We start from the raw sequence: 19184 nt of genomic DNA, 5'->3' as shown, positions 1-19184 counted from the left end.
GACGGGTGTGAAAACATCCAGCAAAGCTGGAAAATTTTTGTGCGCAGCCGAAAAACCCCCGGCGGCATCCTGGGGGGAACAGTTTTCCGCTGCGGGAGCAGCCTTTGATCCACACAATACGGATCCTTTGCGTTGATTAAATACAAGTAAGTACGTTCAAATATTATAGTGGAACAAAGTGTACTTTGGAATTAACACAAGCTGTGGCTGCTGGGCTCGATTTCCGAGTGATTTAATTGAATGAGAACTTCTCCCCGGCCCCGCTGTCGCCGAAGTTCAAGTGAAGTTCACTTTTGGTACGGTTAATATTTATCCGAACTTTCAGTAGTAAGTTCAAAACAAGTTCGAAACAAGTTCGGAACGGATGATTTCAAGTTGTTGGAATATGTTCAAATGAACTATATTTGAGTTTTAAAGGCACGCAAAAGTTCAACATGAGTTCGGTTAATATTTGATTGAACTCTGTTTTAAAGTTCAACATAAGTTCTTTTTGAACCTTTTTTCGACTTTAATGTCGTTTTGAAGCGAAGTCAAAAGCTTGTACATGTACTTCCAAGTTCATAAACAATACAAGAGTAACTTTTTGGAGAATTAAGTACAACGAAACCTGGAATTGAACCGAACTTGAACTTCTGAGTTCGTTCTTCAAGTGGAATCCGAACTTTTGGTTGCTTGGGAATATTGTTGAAAATCATAGATCATTTGAGGTAATAGTTACTTATTAGCAGGTTAACAAATTTAACGGGTTTACATTCTAAATTTTGGTAGAATTGATATTTTTCTTAGGAATTTTCGGTTCAAAATGTCGTTCCCAACATCGCTTAAAATGTTTCTCCGTTATACAAGGTGTTAGATTCCTGAGTGCAAACTTTTTAAAGGATGACAGAGGGTCATAAATGGTGAAAAAAAATGTTCTACGCATATGGTCAAATCTCAACCGTTACGTCGTTATTAAACTTTCCATGTTTTTTGTTATTTGTAATTGAATAGACATCCTGTAGGTAGTGGAAAGCTTTTAAATAGAGCGATTTGGGGCATAACAAAGCGATTTCATTTTTACCTTTTGCTGCTTTATCTCGAGACCCTCGGTTTAACTTCCCTTTCTAAGAAAGTACCTTCATTTTGCGATTTGGGCGGGACTGGGATTCGATCACAGATCTTTGGCGTGCTAGTCATGTGCTTTAACCATCCCATCAGGTTCACTTACAGAAGCGTTTTAGGAAGTCTATGAAGGATACAAGTGATGTTGGGGACAGGGATGCCAAACGATTTTTTGAAAAATCTGTATCACATTTTTCAAAAATCTCTATCCCAAATTTGTGGGAACAATCTTTATCCCATACAAAAATAATATAGCCCTTATAGCTCAAAAATCTGTATTTCATATAAAACGAAATCTGTATGGATGCTCAAAAATCTGTATAATACAGATAAATCTGTATATCTGGCATCCCTGGTTAGGGGGATTTAAGGTGGATGTAAGGTTTCTGGGAGCGTTTCAAAACCTTTTGGAAGATTTCAGGGGAATTTCAAAGGACATCGTAGTTTCAGGGGGCTTCAAGAGCAAATCAGCAAAGTCGGTTCCAAATGACTTGGTGAGCTCGTTCCATACTACTTCTATATATGATACTTCAATACAAAGGTGACTCCCAGATCTACCATCCTTTCCCACCCACAAGCACCCTTCCTGAAGTGGCTGTGGAGATGCAGAGATGTTCCTCGGACCCTATTACCAACAATCACGACACCCTAACATTCCTTTCCTCAACTGACTGTCAGGCTAAAATAAGCTAGAATGACCTATTTCTAGGAGTTGAAATTCGTAGAAAAGTTTCTTCAAATCAAATCTGTCAAAAATCACCCATTTTTTCCACCGACTTAATCACTCGCCGTATATATTGCTCGCCCATCAAAGTAAAACCCCTTTCAACTTAATTACAACAGATTTTCCACTGATTATCGCCTTCGCTAATCCGAGCCTCGTTTCGTTTCCCGTTTTTTTTCTTTACAGACACAGTGCGTCTTCTTGCCAATCTACCCACCCACCCACGAGAAGCAACGCCCACCCCGGCTTAACGCGCTCTCTTCTGTAGCCGCTTTCAACAAACGAGCAGCAGCCGCATCATCATCTCAGCGCCGCTTTACCCCAGCAGCTCCTTCCAGCTAGACGCCCTGCTTGCAAGCCCCCTGCCCCGCCCCCCACCACACGTACAAGAAGCTAAGTTGTGCTTGTGCTTTTTGCATCTTCTACAGCCAGTCAGCAGTAGCAGCAACCAACCAGCCGCCGCGCCGCAGCATTCATTCGGCAAACACAAAAAGCATCAGCTCATCAAACCCAAGAAACAGCTACACAAAACACTCGTAAGAGCATCTGATTCGCCAGGACGAAACGAGTAATTACGAGTTACAAGAAAACTCTTCCCAAGGACAATCAAAGCTTTCGTCCGTGTAGAGTGAGTGAGATTTCTGCTGCGACTCAAGCAACTACAAAAAAAAGCACAGGAAGAAAATTATCCTCCTCCAAAAGACCGGCAAGACCGAACACCATCGAAGCAGATAGTCGTCTGTCTGTCAGTCAGCCAGTCAGTCAGTCACTCTGCACTTACTCATTCAGCACCGAGAAGGAAAGAGAGAAGCCGAAAAAAAAACGTCCGTTCCTGAGTAGCTTGCGAAGGAATTAATTTTTTAATCTTAGCAAAAGTGGAACAGCAGAAGAGTTGAATAGCGCTCGTGGTGGTCGTGGAGAAGTACCTCTCTAGTCTTCGTTTTAATTGCCATAAGAATTAGCTAGCGGAAAGCAAACAGAAAGAGATAGCACACACCTCAACGGGAACCTAAATCATCTACATCGACTTATCTTGTGATACACATTCGGCGGCACATTTATCAGAGTCCCTCGGGGTTTGGAAGTTCACTGTACCCGAACTCTCAGCCTGGACGAATTCTTAGTGCATTGTTTAGCAGCGGGATCGTTGTCTCAGCGTTGAGTAGCGTGTTCTTAGCGATTGTTCGTCGGTAGTGAGTGTCCGTGTACGTGTCCCCTATTGATCCGTGTTTTATGAAAAAATAGCATCTCAACTAGCTTAGAGACACGCGTTGTGATTTAACCCCCGAGAGTGAGTACGAGTTGCGCACCTCTGGTTCCTACTGTTGTATAAGGCCTAGCGCGCAGCATAAACGAAGAAGCAACTGATAGCGCACACACATACACGTTCAGAACACACAAAGCAACCAGCTCCCACCCACATTCGGACCCCTCAGTAGTTTATGGCTGCCATGATGAACATGACCAACCTACTGAATGGAAAGGATTCCCGCTGGCTGCAGCTGGAGGTTTGCCGCGAGTACCAGCGGAACAAGTGCTCCCGCCCGGACACCGAGTGCAAGTTCGCTCATCCGCCGGCCAACGTCGAAGTACAAAATGGACGCGTCACCGCGTGTTACGACAGTATTAAGGTAGGTGGCTAGAACGCTTAGTTTTATCAATATTTTTTAGGGGGCATCTGGGGCAAAACACGGTCAAAAACGAGTTCGTCTCGCCAAACATTTCCAATCATCGCTGCTGCATATCTATACTCAAAAATTAGAACACTTCAAGTGTACAACAATTGTTAAGAACATTTCAAATGTACGTCTTAAACGCCGTATTGTATGCGTCACTCAATACATTGTAATGTCATGTGAAACATTTCAAAAGCGGATCAGGAGCGCATTTTGCCCCTCACCCCTGTGTACATTAAGGTGTTAGGTTTCACCTATACCAACACAAAAAGGCGCGCAAAAATAAAAGATAAGATAAGGGATTTATGATTCATATCATCACATTCACCACGTGCACGTGTCAGGTGTGTCGGCAGTCGACAGTGTCCGATATAAACTGTTTATGATTTGTTGTTGACTCGAGCTGAGATGAGCGAAACAAACAAGCAGAAAACAGCTCACCGTGAAAAATGGATTCTCCGAATGTGGTGCGTAATCTGATACGGGGGGATGCTCCGTAGGAGGTTTTTCGTTGATGTCAGCTTGATAAAAATAAAATTCGATGATGAGTGGTAATGACCTTGCTCGTAGGAAAGAGATACAGTTTCCAGCTAATACTTTGTGATTTTTTCGGAAAATTTTCCATGAGCTCTCCTGGATACTATCAATAATATCTCCTATAACTGAACATCTTCAAGAGATTTCTTTTGGAAGTTCACTGGTTTCTAATGGAAATCATCCGTGAAATACTTTTGTATATCTTGATAAAACTGTAGTGAGAATTGTCCTTTTTTTTCAAGATTTCAAACATGAGCTCTGTGGATTTAATCATTAAACCTCAAGGATTTTTCTAGGAAATCTTCTGGTATTTCTGTTGGAAATCCTCCAGAATTTCTCCTAAAATATTCCAGTATTTTTCTTGGAAACATTCCAGGAAATCGTCCAGGATTTCTACTTGAAATCTTGAAGGGTTCCTACTGAAAAAACCCAAGGATTTCTACTGGAAACCCTGATGAAAATTTTCCTGGAAACCCTGAAGGATTTCTTTTAGGAATATGCCAGGATTTTCATGAGAAATCCTAAAGGATCCTGAAAGATTTCTCCTAGCAATCCTTAAGACTTTCTCCTGGAAATCCTGAAGGATTTTCCCTGAAAATCCTGAAGAATTCCTCCTGGTAATCCTGAAGGATTTATCCTGGAAATCCTTCAGGATTTCTCCTGGAAATCCTGGAGGATTTCTCCTAAATTTCCTGAGGGATTTCTTCTAGAAACTCTGGAAGATTTCTTGTGGAAATCCTGGAAGATTTCTTCTGGAAACCCTGGAAGAGTTCTCCTGGAAATCCTGAAGGATTTCATCTGGAAAGCCTGAGAGTTTTCATCTGGAAATCCTGAAGAAATTTTTCTGGAAATCCCAAAGGATTTCCTCTGGAAATCCCAAAGGATTTCCTCTGGAAATCCCAGAGTATTTCTTCTGGAAATCCTGAAGCATTTCTTCTGGAAGTCCAGAAGGATTCCTTCTAGAAATCTTACAGTAATTCTTTTGGAAATCCTGAAGCATTTCTTCTGGAAATCCTGAAGAATTTCTTCTGCAAATCCTGAAGGATTTCTTCTGGAAGGATTCCTCCTGAAAATCCTTCGGGATTTCTCCTGGAAATTCGGAGGGATTTCTCCTGGTAATCCTGAGGGATTTCTCCTGGAAATCTCGAGGCATTTCTCATGGTAATCCTGAAGCATTTCGCCTGGAAATCCTCCATGAATTTCACTGGATATCCTGCAAGATGTCTCCTGGAGATCCTCCAGGATTTCTTCTTGAAAACCTCCAGGATTTCTCCTGAAAATCCTCCAGGATTTTTCCGGTGAATCTTCCAGGATTTATTTTAGATATTCTCCAAGATTTCTCATTGAAAATCCTTAAGGATTTCTTCTGGAAATCCTCCAGGATTTCTCCTGGAAATCCTCCAGAATTTCACCTGGGAATCCTCCAGGATTTCTCCTGAAAATTCTCCAGAAACTCTTCTTTTCTCTTCTTTCATCCAGGATTTTTCCTTGGAAATCTACCTGGATTACACTTGGAAAACCTCCAGGATTTCTCCTGGCAACCCTCCAGTATTTCTCCTGGAAATCCTCCAGGATTTCTGCTGGAAATCCACTGGGATCTCTTCTGGAAATCTTTCAGGATTTCTCCTGGAAACCCTCCAGGATTTCTTCTGGCAATCCTCCAGGATTTCTGCTAGCAATCCTCCAGGATTTCTCCTGGAAATCCTCCAGGATTTCTCCTGGAAATCCTTCAGGATTTCTCCTGGAAATCCTCCAGTATTTCTCCAGCAAATCCTTCAGGATTTCTTCTGAAAATCCTCAAGAATTTTTTCAGGAAGTCCTCCTGAATTTCTCCTGGAAATCCTGAAGGTTTTCTCCAAGAAATCCTGAATGTTTTATTCTGGAAATCCTTCTGAAAATCCTGGAGGATTTTTTCTGGATATCCTGGAGGATTTTTCCTAAATTTCCTGAGAAATATCTTCTGTAAATCCTGGAAGATTTTTTCTGGAAATCTTGTAAGATTTCTCCTGCAGATCCTGAGGGATTTCTTCTGAAAATCCAGATGGAAGTCTTTTGGAAATCTTGAAGGCTTTCTTTTGGAAATCCTGATGGATTTCTTCTGGAAATCCTGAAAGTTTTCATCTGGAAATCCTGAAGGATTTTTTCTGGAAATTTCAAAGGATTTCTTCTGGAAATCCCAAAGGATTTCTTCTGGAAATCCCAAAGGATTTCTTCTGGAAATCCCAAAGGATTTCTTCTGGAAATCCCAAAGGATTTCTTCTGGAAATCTCAATGGATTTCTTCTGGAAACCTCAAAGGATTTCTTCTGGAAATCCCAAAGGATTTCTTCTGGAAATCCCAAAGGATTTCTTCTGAAAATCCCAAAGGATTTCTTCTGGAAATCCCAAAGGATTTCTTCTGGAAATCCCAAAGGATTTCTTCTGGAAATCCCAAATGATTTCTTCTGGAAATCCCAAAGGACTTCTTCTGGGAATCCCAAAAGATTTCTTCTGGAAATCCCAAAGGACTTCTTCTGGGAATCCCAAAGGATTTCTTCCGGAAATCCCAAAGGATTTCTTCCGGAAATCCCAAAGGATTTCTTCAGGATTTCTTCCGGAAATCCCAAAGGATTTCTTCCGGAAATCCCAAAGGATTTCTTCCGGAAATCCCAAAGGATTTCTTCCGGAAATCCCAAAGGATTTCTTCCGGAAATCCCAAAGGATTTCTTCTGGAAATCCCAAAGGATTTCTTCTGGAAATTCTAAAGGTTTTCTTCTGTAAATCCCAAAGATTTCTTCTGGAAATCCCAAAGGATTTCTTCTGGAAATCCCAAAGGATTTCTTCTGGAAATCCCAAAGGATTTCTTCCGGAAATCCCAAAGGATTTCTTCCGGAAATCCCAAAGGATTTCTTCCGGAAATCCCAAAGGATTTCTTCCGGAAATCCCAAAGGATTTCTTTCGGAAATCCCAAAGGATTTCTTCCGGAAATCCCAAAGGATTTCTTCCGGAAATCCCAAAGGATTTCTTCTGGAAATCCCAAAGGATTTCTTCTGGAAATCCCAAAGGATTTCTTCTGGAAATCCCAAAGGATTTCTTCTGGAAATCCCAAAGGATTTCTTCTGGAAATCCCAAAGGATTTCTTCTGGAAATCCCAAAGGATTTCTTCTGGAAATCCCAAAGGATTTCTTCTGGAAATCCCAAAGGATTTCTTCTGGAAATCCCAAAGGATTTCTTCTGGAAATCCCAAAGGATTTTTTCTGGAAATCCCAAAGGATTTCTTCTGGAAATCCCAAAGGATTTCTTCTGGAAATCCCAAAGGGTTTCTTCTGAAAATCCCAAAGGATTTCTTCTGGAAATCCCAAAGGATTTCTTCTGGAAATCCCAAAGGGTTTCTTCTGAAAATCCCAAAGGATTTTTTCTGGAAATCCCAAAGGATTTCTTCTGGAAATCCCAAAGATTTCTTCTGGAAATCCCAAAGAATTTCTTCTGGAAATCCCAAAGGATTTCTTCTGGATATCCCAAAGGATTTCTTCTGGAAATCCCAAAGGATTTCTTCTGGAAATCCCAAAGGATTTCTTCTGGAAATCCCAAAGGATTTCTTCTGGAAATCCCAAAGGATTTCTTCTGAAAATCCCAAAGGATTTCTTCTGGAAATCCCAAAGGATTGTTTATTGGAAATCCCAAAGGATTTCTTCTGGAAATCCCAAAGGATTTCTTCTGGAAATCCCAAAGGATTTCTTCCGGAAATCCCAAAGGATTTCTTCCGGAAATCCCAAAGGATTTCTTCCGGAAATCCCAAAGGATTTCTTCCGGAAATCCCAAAGGATTTCTTCCGGAAATCCCAAAGGATTTCTTCCGGAAATCCCAAAGGATTTCTTCCGGAAATCCCAAAGGATTTCTTCCGGAAATCCCAAAGGATTTCTTCCGGAAATCCCAAAGGATTTCTTCCGGAAATCCCAAAGGATTTCTTCTGGATATCCCAAAGGATTTTCTCTGGAAATCCCAAAGGATTTCTTCTGGAAATCCCAAAGGATTTCTTCTGGAAATCTCGAAGGATTTCTTCTGGAAATCCCAAAGAATTTCTTCCGGAAATCCCAAAGGATTTCTTCCGGAAATCCCAAAGGATTTCTTCCGGAAATCCCAAAGGATTTCTTCCGGAAATCCCAAAGGATTTCTTCCGGAAATCCCAAAGGATTTCTTCCGGAAATCCCAAAGGATTTCTTCCGGAAATCCCAAAGGATTTCTTCTGGATATCCCAAAGGATTTCTTCCGGAAATCCCAAAGGATTTCTTCCGGAAATCCCAAAGGATTTCTTCCGGAAATCCCAAAGGATTTCTTCCGGAAATCCCAAAGGATTTCTTCCGGAAATCCCAAAGGATTTCTTCCGGAAATCCCAAAGGATTTCTTCCGGAAATCCCAAAGGATTTCTTCCGGAAATCCCAAAGGATTTCTTCTGGATATCCCAAAGGATTTCTTCTGGAAATCCCAAAGGATTTCTTCTGGAAATCCCAAAGGATTTCTTCTGGAAATCTCAAAGGATTTCTTCTGGAAATCCCAAAGAATTTCTTCTGGAAATCCCAAAGGATTTCTTCTGGATATCCCAAAGGATTTCTTCTGGAAATCCCAAAGGATTTCTTCTGGAAATCCCAAAGGATTTCTTCTGGAAATCCCAAAGGATTTCTTCTGGAAATCCCAAAGGATTTCTTCTGAAAATCCCAAAGGATTTCTTCTGGAAATCCCAAAGGATTGTTTTTTGGAAATCCCAAAGGATTTCTTCTGGAAATCCCAAAGGATTTCTTCTGGAAATCCCAAAGGATTTCTTCTGGAAATCCCAAAGGATTTCTTCTGGAAATCCCAAAGGATTTCTTCTGGAAATCCCAAAGGATTTCTTCTGGAAATCCCAAAGGATTTCTTCTGGAAATCCCACAGGATTTCTTCTGGAAATCCCAAAGGATTTCTTCTGGAAATCCCAAAGGATTTCTTCTGGAAATCCCAAAGGATTTCTTCTGGAAATCCCAAAGGATTTCTTCTGGAAATCCCAAAGGGTTTCTTCTGGAAATTCCAAAGGATTTCTTCTGGAAATCCCAAAGGATTTCTTCTGGAAATCCCATAGGATTTCTTCTGGAAATCCCAAAGGATTTCTTCTGGAAATCCCAAAGGATTTCTTCTGGAAATCCCAAAGGATTTCTTCTGGAAATCCCGTAGGATTTCTTCTGGAAATCCCGTAGGATTTCTTCTGGAAATCTCAAAGGATTTCTTCTGGAAATCCCAAAGGATTTGCCTTCTGGAAATCCCAAAGGATTTCTTCTGGAAATCCCAAAGGATTTCATCTGGAAATCCCAAAGGATATCTTTTGGAAATCCCAAAGGATTTCTTCTGGAAATCCCAAAGGATTTCTTCTGGAAATCCCAAAGGATTTCTTCTGGAAATTCCAAAGGATTTCTTCTGGAAATCCCAAAGGATTTCTTCTGAAAATCCCAAAGGATTTCTTCTGAAAATCCCAAAGGATTTCTTCTGGAAATCCCAAAGGATTTCTTCTGGAAATCCCAAAGGATTTCTTCTGGAAATCCCAAAGGATTTCTTCTGGAAATCCCAAAGGATTTCTTCTGGAAATCCCAAAGGATTTCTTCTGGAAATCCCAAAGGATTTCTTCTGGAAATCCCAAAGGATTTCTTCTGGAAATCCCAAAGGATTTCTTCTGGAAATCCCAAAGGATTTCTTCTGGAAATCCCAAAGGATTTCTTCTGGAAATCCCAAAGGATTTCTTCTGGAAATCCCAAAGGATTTTTTCTGGAAATCCCAAAGGATTTCTTCTGGAAATCCCAAAGGATTTCTTCTGGAAATCTCAAAGGATTTCTTCTGGAAATCCCAAAGAATTTCTTCTGGAAATCCCAAAGGATTTCTTCTGGATATCCCAAAGGATTTCTTCTGGAAATCCCAAAGGATTTCTTCTGGAAATCCCAAAGGATTTCTTCTGGAAATCCCAAAGGATTTCTTCTGGAAATCCCAAAGGATTTCTTCTGAAAATCCCAAAGGATTTCTTCTGGAAATCCCAAAGGATTGTTTTTTGGAAATCCCAAAGGATTTCTTCTGGAAATCCCAAAGGATTTCTTCTGGAAATCCCAAAGGATTTCTTCTGGAAATCCCAAAGGATTTCTTCTGGAAATCCCAAAGGATTTCTTCTGGAAATCCCAAAGGATTTCTTCTGGAAATCCCAAAGGATTTCTTCTGGAAATCCCACAGGATTTCTTCTGGAAATCCCAAAGGATTTCTTCTGGAAATCCCAAAGGATTTCTTCTGGAAATCCCAAAGGATTTCTTCTGGAAATCCCAAAGGGTTTCTTCTGGAAATTCCAAAGGATTTCTTCTGGAAATCCCAAAGGATTTCTTCTGGAAATCCCATAGGATTTCTTCTGGAAATCCCAAAGGATTTCTTCTGGAAATCCCAAAGGATTTCTTCTGGAAATCCCAAAGGATTTCTTCTGGAAATCCCGTAGGATTTCTTCTGGAAATCCCGTAGGATTTCTTCTGGAAATCTCAAAGGATTTCTTCTGGAAATCCCAAAGGATTTGCCTTCTGGAAATCCCAAAGGATTTCTTCTGGAAATCCCAAAGGATTTCATCTGGAAATCCCAAAGGATATCTTTTGGAAATCCCAAAGGATTTCTTCTGGAAATCCCAAAGGATTTCTTCTGGAAATCCCAAAGGATTTCTTCTGGAAATTCCAAAGGATTTCTTCTGGAAATCCCAAAGGATTTCTTCTGAAAATCCCAAAGGATTTCTTCTGAAAATCCCAAAGGATTTCTTCTGGAAATCCCAAAGGATTTCTTCTGGAAATCCCAAAGGATTTCTTCTGGAAATCCCAAAGGATTTCTTCTGGAAATCCCAAAGGATTTCTTCTGGAAATCCCAAAGGATTTCTTCTGGAAATCCCAAAGGATTTCTTCTGGAAATCCCAAAGGATTTCTTCTGGAAATCCCAAAGGATTTCTTCTGGAAATCCCAAAGGATTTCTTCTGGAAATCCCAAAGGATTTCTTCTGGAAATCCCAAAGGATTTCTTCTGGAAATCCCAAAGGATTTCTTCTGGAAATCCCAAAGGATTTTTTCTGGAAATCCCAAAGGATTTCTTCTGGAAATCCCAAAAAATTTCTTTTGGAAATTCCAAAGGATTTCTTCTGGAAATCCCAAAGGATTTCTTCTGGAAATCCCAAAGGATTTCTTCTGGAAATCCCAAAGGATTTCTTCTGGAAATCCCAAAGGATTTCTTCTGGAAATCCCAAAGGATTTCTTCTGGACATCCCAAAGGATTTCTTCTAGAAATCCCAAAGGATTTCTCCTGAAAATCCCAACGGATTTCTTCTGGAAATCCAAAAATATTTCTTTTGGAAATCCCAAAGGATTTCTTCTGGAAATCCCAAAGGATTTTTTCTGGAAATCCCGAAGGATTTCTTCTGGAAATCCCAAAGGATTTCTTCTGGAAATCCCAAAGGATTTCTTCTGGAAATCCCAAAGGATTTCTTCTGGAAATCCCAAAGGATTTCTTCTGGAAATCCCAAAGGATTTCTTCTGGAAATCCCAAAGGATTTCTTCTGGAAATCCCAAAGGATTTCTTCTGGAAATCCCAAAGGATTTCTTCTGGAAATCCCAAAGGATTTCTTCTGGAAATCCCAAAGGATTTCTTCTGGAAATCCCAAAGGATTTCTTCTGGAAATCCCAAAGGATTTCTTCTGGAAATCCCAAAGGATTTCTTCTGGAAATCCCAAAGGATTTCTTCTGGAAATCCCAAAGGATTTCTTCTGGAAATCCCAAAGGATTTCTTCTGGAAATCCCAAAGGATTTCTTCTGGGAATCCCAAAGGATTTCTTCTGGAAATCCCAAAGGATTTCTTCTGGAAATCCCAAAGGATTTCTTCTGGAAATCCCAAAGGATTTCTTCTGGAAATCCCAAAGGATTTCTTCTGGAAATTCCAAGGGATTTCTCCTGGAAATCCCAAAGGATTTATTCTGGAAATCCTAAAGGTTTTCTTCTGTGAATCTCAAAGATTTCTTCCGGAAATCCCAAAGGATTTTTTCTGGAAATCCCAAAGGATTTCTTCTGGAAATCCCAGAGGATTTCTTCTGGAAATCCCAAAGGATTTCTTCTGGACATCCCAAAGGATTTCTTCTGGACATCCCAAAGGATTTCTTCTGGAAATCCCAAAGGATTTCTCCTGAAAATCCGAAAGGGTTTCTTCTGGAAATCCAAAAATATTTCTTTTGGAAATCCCAAAGGATTTCTTCTGGAAATCCCAAAGGATTTCTTCTGGAAATCCCAAAGGATTTCTTCTGGAAATCCCAAAGGATTTCTTCTGGAAATCCCAAAGGATTTCTTCTGGAAATCCCAAAGGATTTCTTCTGGAAATCCCAAAGGATTTCTTCTGGAAATCCCAAAGGATTTCTTCTGGAAATCCCAAAGGATTTCTTCTGGAAATCCCAAAGGATTTCTTCTGGAAATCCCAAAGGATTTCTTCTGGAAATCCCAAAGGATTTCTTCTGGAAATCCCAAAGATTTCTTCTGGAAATCCCAAAGGATTTCTTCTGGAAATCCCAAAGGATTTCTTCTGGAAATCCCAAAGGATTTCTTCTGGAAATCCCAAAGGAATTCTTCTGGAAATCCCAAAGGATTTCTTCTGGAAATCCCAAAGGATTTCTTCTGGAAATTTCAAAGGATTTCTTCTGGAAATCCCAAAGGATTTCTTCTGGAAATCCCAAAGGATTTCTTCTGGAAATCCCAAAGGATTTCTTCTGGAAATCCCAAAGGATTTCTTCTGGAAATCCCAAAGGATTTCTTCTGGAAATCCCAAAGGATTTCTTCTGGAAATCCCAAAGGATTTCTTCTGGAAATCCCGAAGGATTTCTTCTGGAAATCCCAAAGGATTTCTTCTGGAAATCCCAAAGGATTTCTTCTGGAAATCCCAAAGGATTTCTTCTGGAAATCCCAAAGGATTTCTTCTGGAAATCCCAAAGGATTTCTTCTGGAAATCCCAAAGGATTTCTTCTGGAAATCCCAAAGGATTTCTTCTGGAAATCCCAAAGGATTTCTTCTGGAAATCCCAAAGATTTCTTCTGGAAATCCCAAAGGATTTCTTCTGGAAATCCCAAAGGATTTCTTCTGGAAATCCCAAAGGATTTCTTCTGGAAATCCCAAAGGATTTCTTCTGGAAATCCCAAAGGATTTCTTCTGGAAATCCCAAAGGATTTCTTCTGAAAATCCCAAAGGATTTCTTCTGGAAATCCCAAAGGATTTCTTCTGGAAATCCCAAAGGATTTCTTCTGGAAATCCCAAAGGATTTCTTCTGGAAATCCCAAAGGATTTCTTCTGGAAATCCCAAAGGATTTCTTCTGGAAATCCCAAAGGATTTCTTCTGGAAATCCCAAAGGATTTCTTCTGGAAATCCCAAAGGATTTCTTCTGGAAATTCCAAAGGATTTCTTCTGGAAATCCCAAAGGATTTCTTCTGGATATCCCAAAGGATTTCTTCTGGATTTCCCAAAGGATTTCTTCCGGAAATCCCAAAGGATTTCTTCTGGAAATCCCAAAGGATTTCTTCTGAAAATCCCAAAGGATTTCTTACGTAAATCCCAAAGGATTTCTTCTGGATATCCCAAAGGATTTCTTCTGGAAATCCCAAAGGATTTCTTTGGGAAATCCCAAAGGAATACTCCTGGAAATCCCAAAGGATTTCTTCTGAAAATCCCAAAGAATTTCTTCTGGAAATCTCAAAGGATTTTTTTTTGAAATCCCAAAGGATTTCTTCTGGATATCCCAAAGGATATCTTCTGGAAATCCCAAAGGATTTTTTTCTGGAAATCCCAAAGGATTTCTTCTGAAAATCTCAAAGGATTTCTTCTGGAAATTCCAAAGAATTTCTTCTGGAAATCCCAAAGGATTTCTTCTGGAAATCCCATAGGATTTCTTCTGGAAATATCATAGGATTTCTTCTGGAAATCCCAAAGGATTTCTTCTGGAAATCCCAAAGGATTTCTTCTGGAAATCCCAAAGGATTTCTTCTGGAAATCCCAAAGGATTTCTTCTGGAAATCCCAAAGGATTTCTTCTGGAAATCCCAAAGGATTTCTTCTGGAAATCCCAAAGATTTCTTCTGGAAATCCCAAAGGATTTCTTCTGGAAATCCCAAAGGATTTCTTCTGGAAATCCCAAAGGATTTCTTCTGGAAATCCCAAAGGATTTCTTCTGGAAATCCCAAAGGATTTCTTCTGGAAATCCCAAAGGATTTCTTCTGGAAATCCCAAAGGATTTCTTCTGAAAATCCCAAAGGATTTCTTCTGGAAATCCCAAAGGATTTCTTCTGGAAATCCCAAAGGATTTCTTCTGGAAATCCCAAAGGATTTCTTCTGGAAATCCCAAAGGATTTCTTCTGGAAATCCCAAAGGATTTCTTCTGGAAATCCCAAAGGATTTCTTCTGGAAATCCCAAAGGATTTCTTCTGGAAATCCCAAAGGATTTCTTCTGGAAATCCCAAAGGATTTCTTCTGGAAATTCCAAAGGATTTCTTCTGGAAATCCCAAAGGATTTCTTCTGGATATCCCAAAGGATTTCTTCTGGATTTCCCAAAGGATTTCTTCCGGAAATCCCAAAGGATTTCTTCTGGAAATCCCAAAGGATTTCTTCTGAAAATCCCAAAGGATTTCTTACGTAAATCCCAAAGGATTTCTTCTGGATATCCCAAAGGATTTCTTCTGGAAATCCCAAAGGATTTCTTTGGGAAATCCCAAAGGAATACTCCTGGAAATCCCAAAGGATTTCTTCTGAAAATCCCAAAGAATTTCTTCTGGAAATCTCAAAGGATTTTTTTTTGAAATCCCAAAGGATTTCTTCTGGATATCCCAAAGGATATCTTCTGGAAATCCCAAAGGATTTTTTTCTGGAAATCCCAAAGGATTTCTTCTGAAAATCTCAAAGGATTTCTTCTGGAAATTCCAAAGAATTTCTTCTGGAAATCCCAAAGGATTTCTTCTGGAAATCCCATAGGATTTCTTCTGGAAATATCATAGGATTTCTTCTGGAAATCCCAAAGGATTTCTTCTGGAAATCCCAAAGGATTTCTTCTGGAAATCCCAAAGGATTTCTTCTGGAAATCCCAAAGGATTTTTTCTGGAAATCCCAAAGGATCTTTCTGGAAATCCTGAAGGATTTCTTCTGGAAAACCTTAAGGATTTCTCCCGGAAATCCTGAAGGATTTCTCCTGGAAATCCTGAAGGATTTCTCCTGGAAATCCTGAAGGATTTCTCCTGGAAATCCTGAAGGATTTCTCCTGGAAATCCTGATTTCTTTTGGGAATTCTGAATCAATTCTCTTGAGAATCCTGAAGATTTGGAAAATGCTCTGGAATTTCTTCAGTAATTATGTACTAGCCACGGCTGGAAATATATTTAATAACGCTTGTAATGATAATTATTTATTCCATGCACAGATATAAGCATTTCGTCTCCAGTAACATGGCATGTCCTGCCAGTACCTTCCTCGTATGCATCAGTTGCCAGCTGTCACACACTTCACTGTATTTTGGGTATCTAATTATCCTCATCTAGTGCAGAAGTGATACGATTAGGTAACACGAGAGCTAGCTAGACCAATCTGACAACTGGGAAGCGCGGTGACCGAATTTTGAAGCTCCGTTTTTTAGTCCGCAGCAGCTGGCGCGCGAGCGAGCGTGGTCGTTTCGTGTTTGCAAGTCAGTGGACCTGCTGAATATATTACTTTGATCCAACAACATACCCAACCCATATCAGAGTGCAGCTCCTAGCTGGACATGGATCGGTGGCTGGCGGTGGCGGTGCTTTTCATTTCAAGGCGATTTTTTTTTCGGGTTGAGATTATATTTTCCTCACTTCGGACTTTTTGCTCTGCCCCTTTGTGCGGTGAGTAACATGCTGTATTATGAACGTTGTTACACAATGCATTGTGGAGAGATGAACGAGACTGATTCTATAAAATTTCTGTACATCTTAGGGTATGTGTGTGTGAGTGTGTGGAGAAGGGCTTTTCCGATTCCGGGCTTGGGAAAGGATATGGGACGACGGAAGTGGAGCAGATTGAAAAAGCTCCCTTGTTGAATGGCGGTGGGATTTTTTTTCGGACAGCTGTGCCAAGAATCGAGCTCCACTGCTTCGGTTGAATGGAAGCATTATGTAAACATGCTGCTTACAAAATGGGGAAAACTTGTTTTCTGCTTGAGCTTGGCATGAAAAGAGATTATCTGTGTTATTTTGTGTGTTGTTCGGGCTCTTGATGAAGTTATTTCGTCGATGCACTTTCCGACGAAAGACGAAGAATGTTTTCAAATTTCGTTGCTCACATTCCAGAGGTTTATTTCTCTAAACACATTTATTTCATTTTGGTCACTATGGATTTCCTAGTTATTCGTCTTAAATCAGCACCCACGTAGACGGTTCCTTGTTTATCACGATGGATATAATCGTAAAATTGAAGCAAAGTACTCGCCAGAATGGAACCAAGCCGTCAATGTGCTCACTGGCTGGTCAGTTTTACGACGGAATTATTCTCCCGGGCAACTTGACGACAGATTCTTTTGGTCGGCCAAGCGTTGGCTGGTGGATCATTAAAAAAGAATTTCTTTCCTTAATTCACTCTCCGTTTTAGACGGTGCCGACGTCTCGTCCATATCATCATTTCGGACCGATCCCTTCCAAGTATTAATACTTCTATTGTTAGGGACATAAAATTTTAACTTCCCCAAGCCCTGCAAACGACTCTCTTCTAGCTGGTCCGATTGCGGTCATTGCTGAATTGCCTCACTCCTTCGAACAGTCATAAAACAGCAACTGGACAGCCGTTTAATTGGCGCACCGATTTGCCATAATTTATGGCAGTTGTCAATTTAATCTATTTACCATTAAGGGCTCTGGTGGGTGTTTGAGATAATTTGAGAAGAGATTTCCCAAAATTGAATTCCCCAGGATATTTAACTCATCTCTTCATTGGCATCTGTGTCTACCGAAAAGTTGTTGGCTTGGTCAGGTTTTGCCATCCTCTTGCCAACCGACCAGACACCATCCCATAATTAGTGATGGGTTGAAAGTTTAAACCGATGATACGGTCTGTGGACGAGAGCAGAGGCCGTAACTTGTGGGGGCGTTGGCAAAAGTCAAACTTTCCAGGTTTGGGAAAACAGGTTTTGACACCTTTTGTGAATATACCGGAGCGAGAGGATGAAACTTCCGCCCAGGCACGAACGCCACAAGTTGCTTGCCTTCACTGAATGGATCAGCAAAGCATAGCACAACTTTTCATGTGATAATAATCTAAGGCACAGATGATTCACATAACTTCATTATACTGGTGATAATTCTCTTGCTTAAACTATCTCAATCACCACGATGTGGCATAACTGAATCCATTCGACGTCGACCACCTGTCGGATTCCAACGATCCATAGACACAGACACAGACCTTAAACACGCTATCGTGTTCTCAATCAAAACGAAATCATCCTTAACGGACAACCCTCCACGGAACATGTCATACAAAATGTCAATCATATCTCACACGAGTACGACCGACCGGCCTCTTCTATGTACGACAATGTACCTCCTGGACGGAAACCGGCGGAACTCCTTCGCTCCTTTTTTTCCCGGTAACTGTATTGTACACATGTAAGTGGCATCATCAGCTACGATTTCTCGCTATGCCCGGTTTCTGCAACCCTTTCTTTTCTTCCCTTATGGCTTGCGAAAATCCGTGGCAACCAACAAGCTGAGGTAAGGGAAGAAGCCCGTTACCATTGTCATAACTCAAAACTCACTGCAATACGAATCGGACGAAGTGGAAGGCCTATCTGCTTTCTTTGTGTTTTTTTTGTCCTTAAGGAGTGGGATTTTAAAGTGATCATATAATTTGATTTTAGAAAGGTGTCATAACTAGTAACGAATTACCAGCAGCAATCCTGTAAAATTTCACATAAGACCCAGATTTATACAACAAATTCTTTGGGATTCACAAAACAAATCCTAGATGATTTCCACGAGAAATTTTGATGTTTTTTTGAGAAAAAAAACATGGAAGTTTTCTGCAAAAAATCTTGGAGGAAGTCCTCAAGAAATTCCACAGGATTGCCAACAAATTTTCCGAAGACTATACCAAGAGAGCCTGGAGAATTTTCAAGTATAATTCTGGAGAAATTCCACAAGACATCTTGGAGGATTTCCAATGAAAATCATGGAAGATTTACGGTAGAAATCCTGAAGAATTTCCAGGAAAAAAATCGAGAGGATTTCCGAGAGACAATCTGGAGGTTTTTCGAGAGAAATCCTGGAGGATTTCCGAAAGAAGTCCTGGAAGATTTCCTAGAGAAATCCTGGAGGATTTCCAAAAGAAATTCTGAAGTATTTCCGAGGGAAACCCTGGAATATTCCCAAGAAAAATCCTGGAGGATTTCCAACAGAAATTATGGAGAATTTTCAACAGAAATCCTGGAGGATTTCCACCAAAAGTCCTGGAGGATTTCCACCAAAAATCCTGAAGGATTTTCAACAGAAATTCTGGAGTATTTCCAACAGTAATCCTAGAGGATTTCCAACAGAAATCCTGGAGGATTTCCAACAGAAATCATGAAGGATTTCCAACAGAAATCCTGGAGGATTTCCAACAGAAATCCTGGAGGATTTCCAACAGAAATCCTGGAGGATTTCCAACAGAAATCCTGGAGGATTTCTAACAGAAATCCTGAAGGATTTCCAACAGAAATCCTGAAGGATTTCCAACAGAAATCCTTGAGGGTTTCCAACAGAAATCCTGGAGGATTCCTAACAGAAATCCTGGAGGATTTCCAACAGAAATCCTTGAGGATTTCCAACAGAAATCCTGGAGGATTTCCAACAGAAATCCTGGAGGATTTCCAACAGAAATCCTTGAGGATTTCCAACAGAAATCCTGGAGGGTTTCCATCAGAAATCCTGGAGGATTTCCATCAGAAATCCTGGAGAATTTCCATCAGAAATCCTGGAGAATTTCCAACAGAAATCCTGGAGGATTTCCATCAGAAATCCTGGAGGATTTCCATCAGAAATTATGGAGAATTTTCAACAGAAATCCTGGAGGATTTCCATCAGAAATCCTGGAGGATTTCCACCAAAAGTCCTGGAGGATTTCC

The 19184-nt window shown here is 40.4% G+C and overlaps 1 protein-coding gene across 18 annotated transcripts in view; it reads left to right on the top strand.

Moving 5' to 3' along the window:
- Positions 1-19184, top strand: part of LOC115253893 (protein muscleblind) — a 1330915-nt gene that overhangs the window by 536353 nt on the left and 775378 nt on the right. For all 18 annotated transcript variants that reach the window (XR_009999375.1, XR_009999376.1, XM_062860503.1 and 15 more), the window contains one exon: positions 2012-3456. Coding sequence is in view for 16 of the 18 variants with exons in the window: in XM_062860503.1 (XP_062716487.1) it covers positions 3268-3456 (189 nt within the window). In the remaining 2 variants the exon portion in view is untranslated. The remainder of the gene's footprint in view (positions 1-2011; positions 3457-19184) is intronic.

This window comes from Aedes albopictus, chromosome 3 (assembly GCF_035046485.1).
Source record: "Aedes albopictus strain Foshan chromosome 3, AalbF5, whole genome shotgun sequence".
Taxonomy (NCBI): Eukaryota; Metazoa; Arthropoda; class Insecta; order Diptera; family Culicidae; genus Aedes; species Aedes albopictus.
Note: the sequence above shows the minus strand (reverse complement) of the source record. Positions and strands in the feature narration are given on the sequence as shown.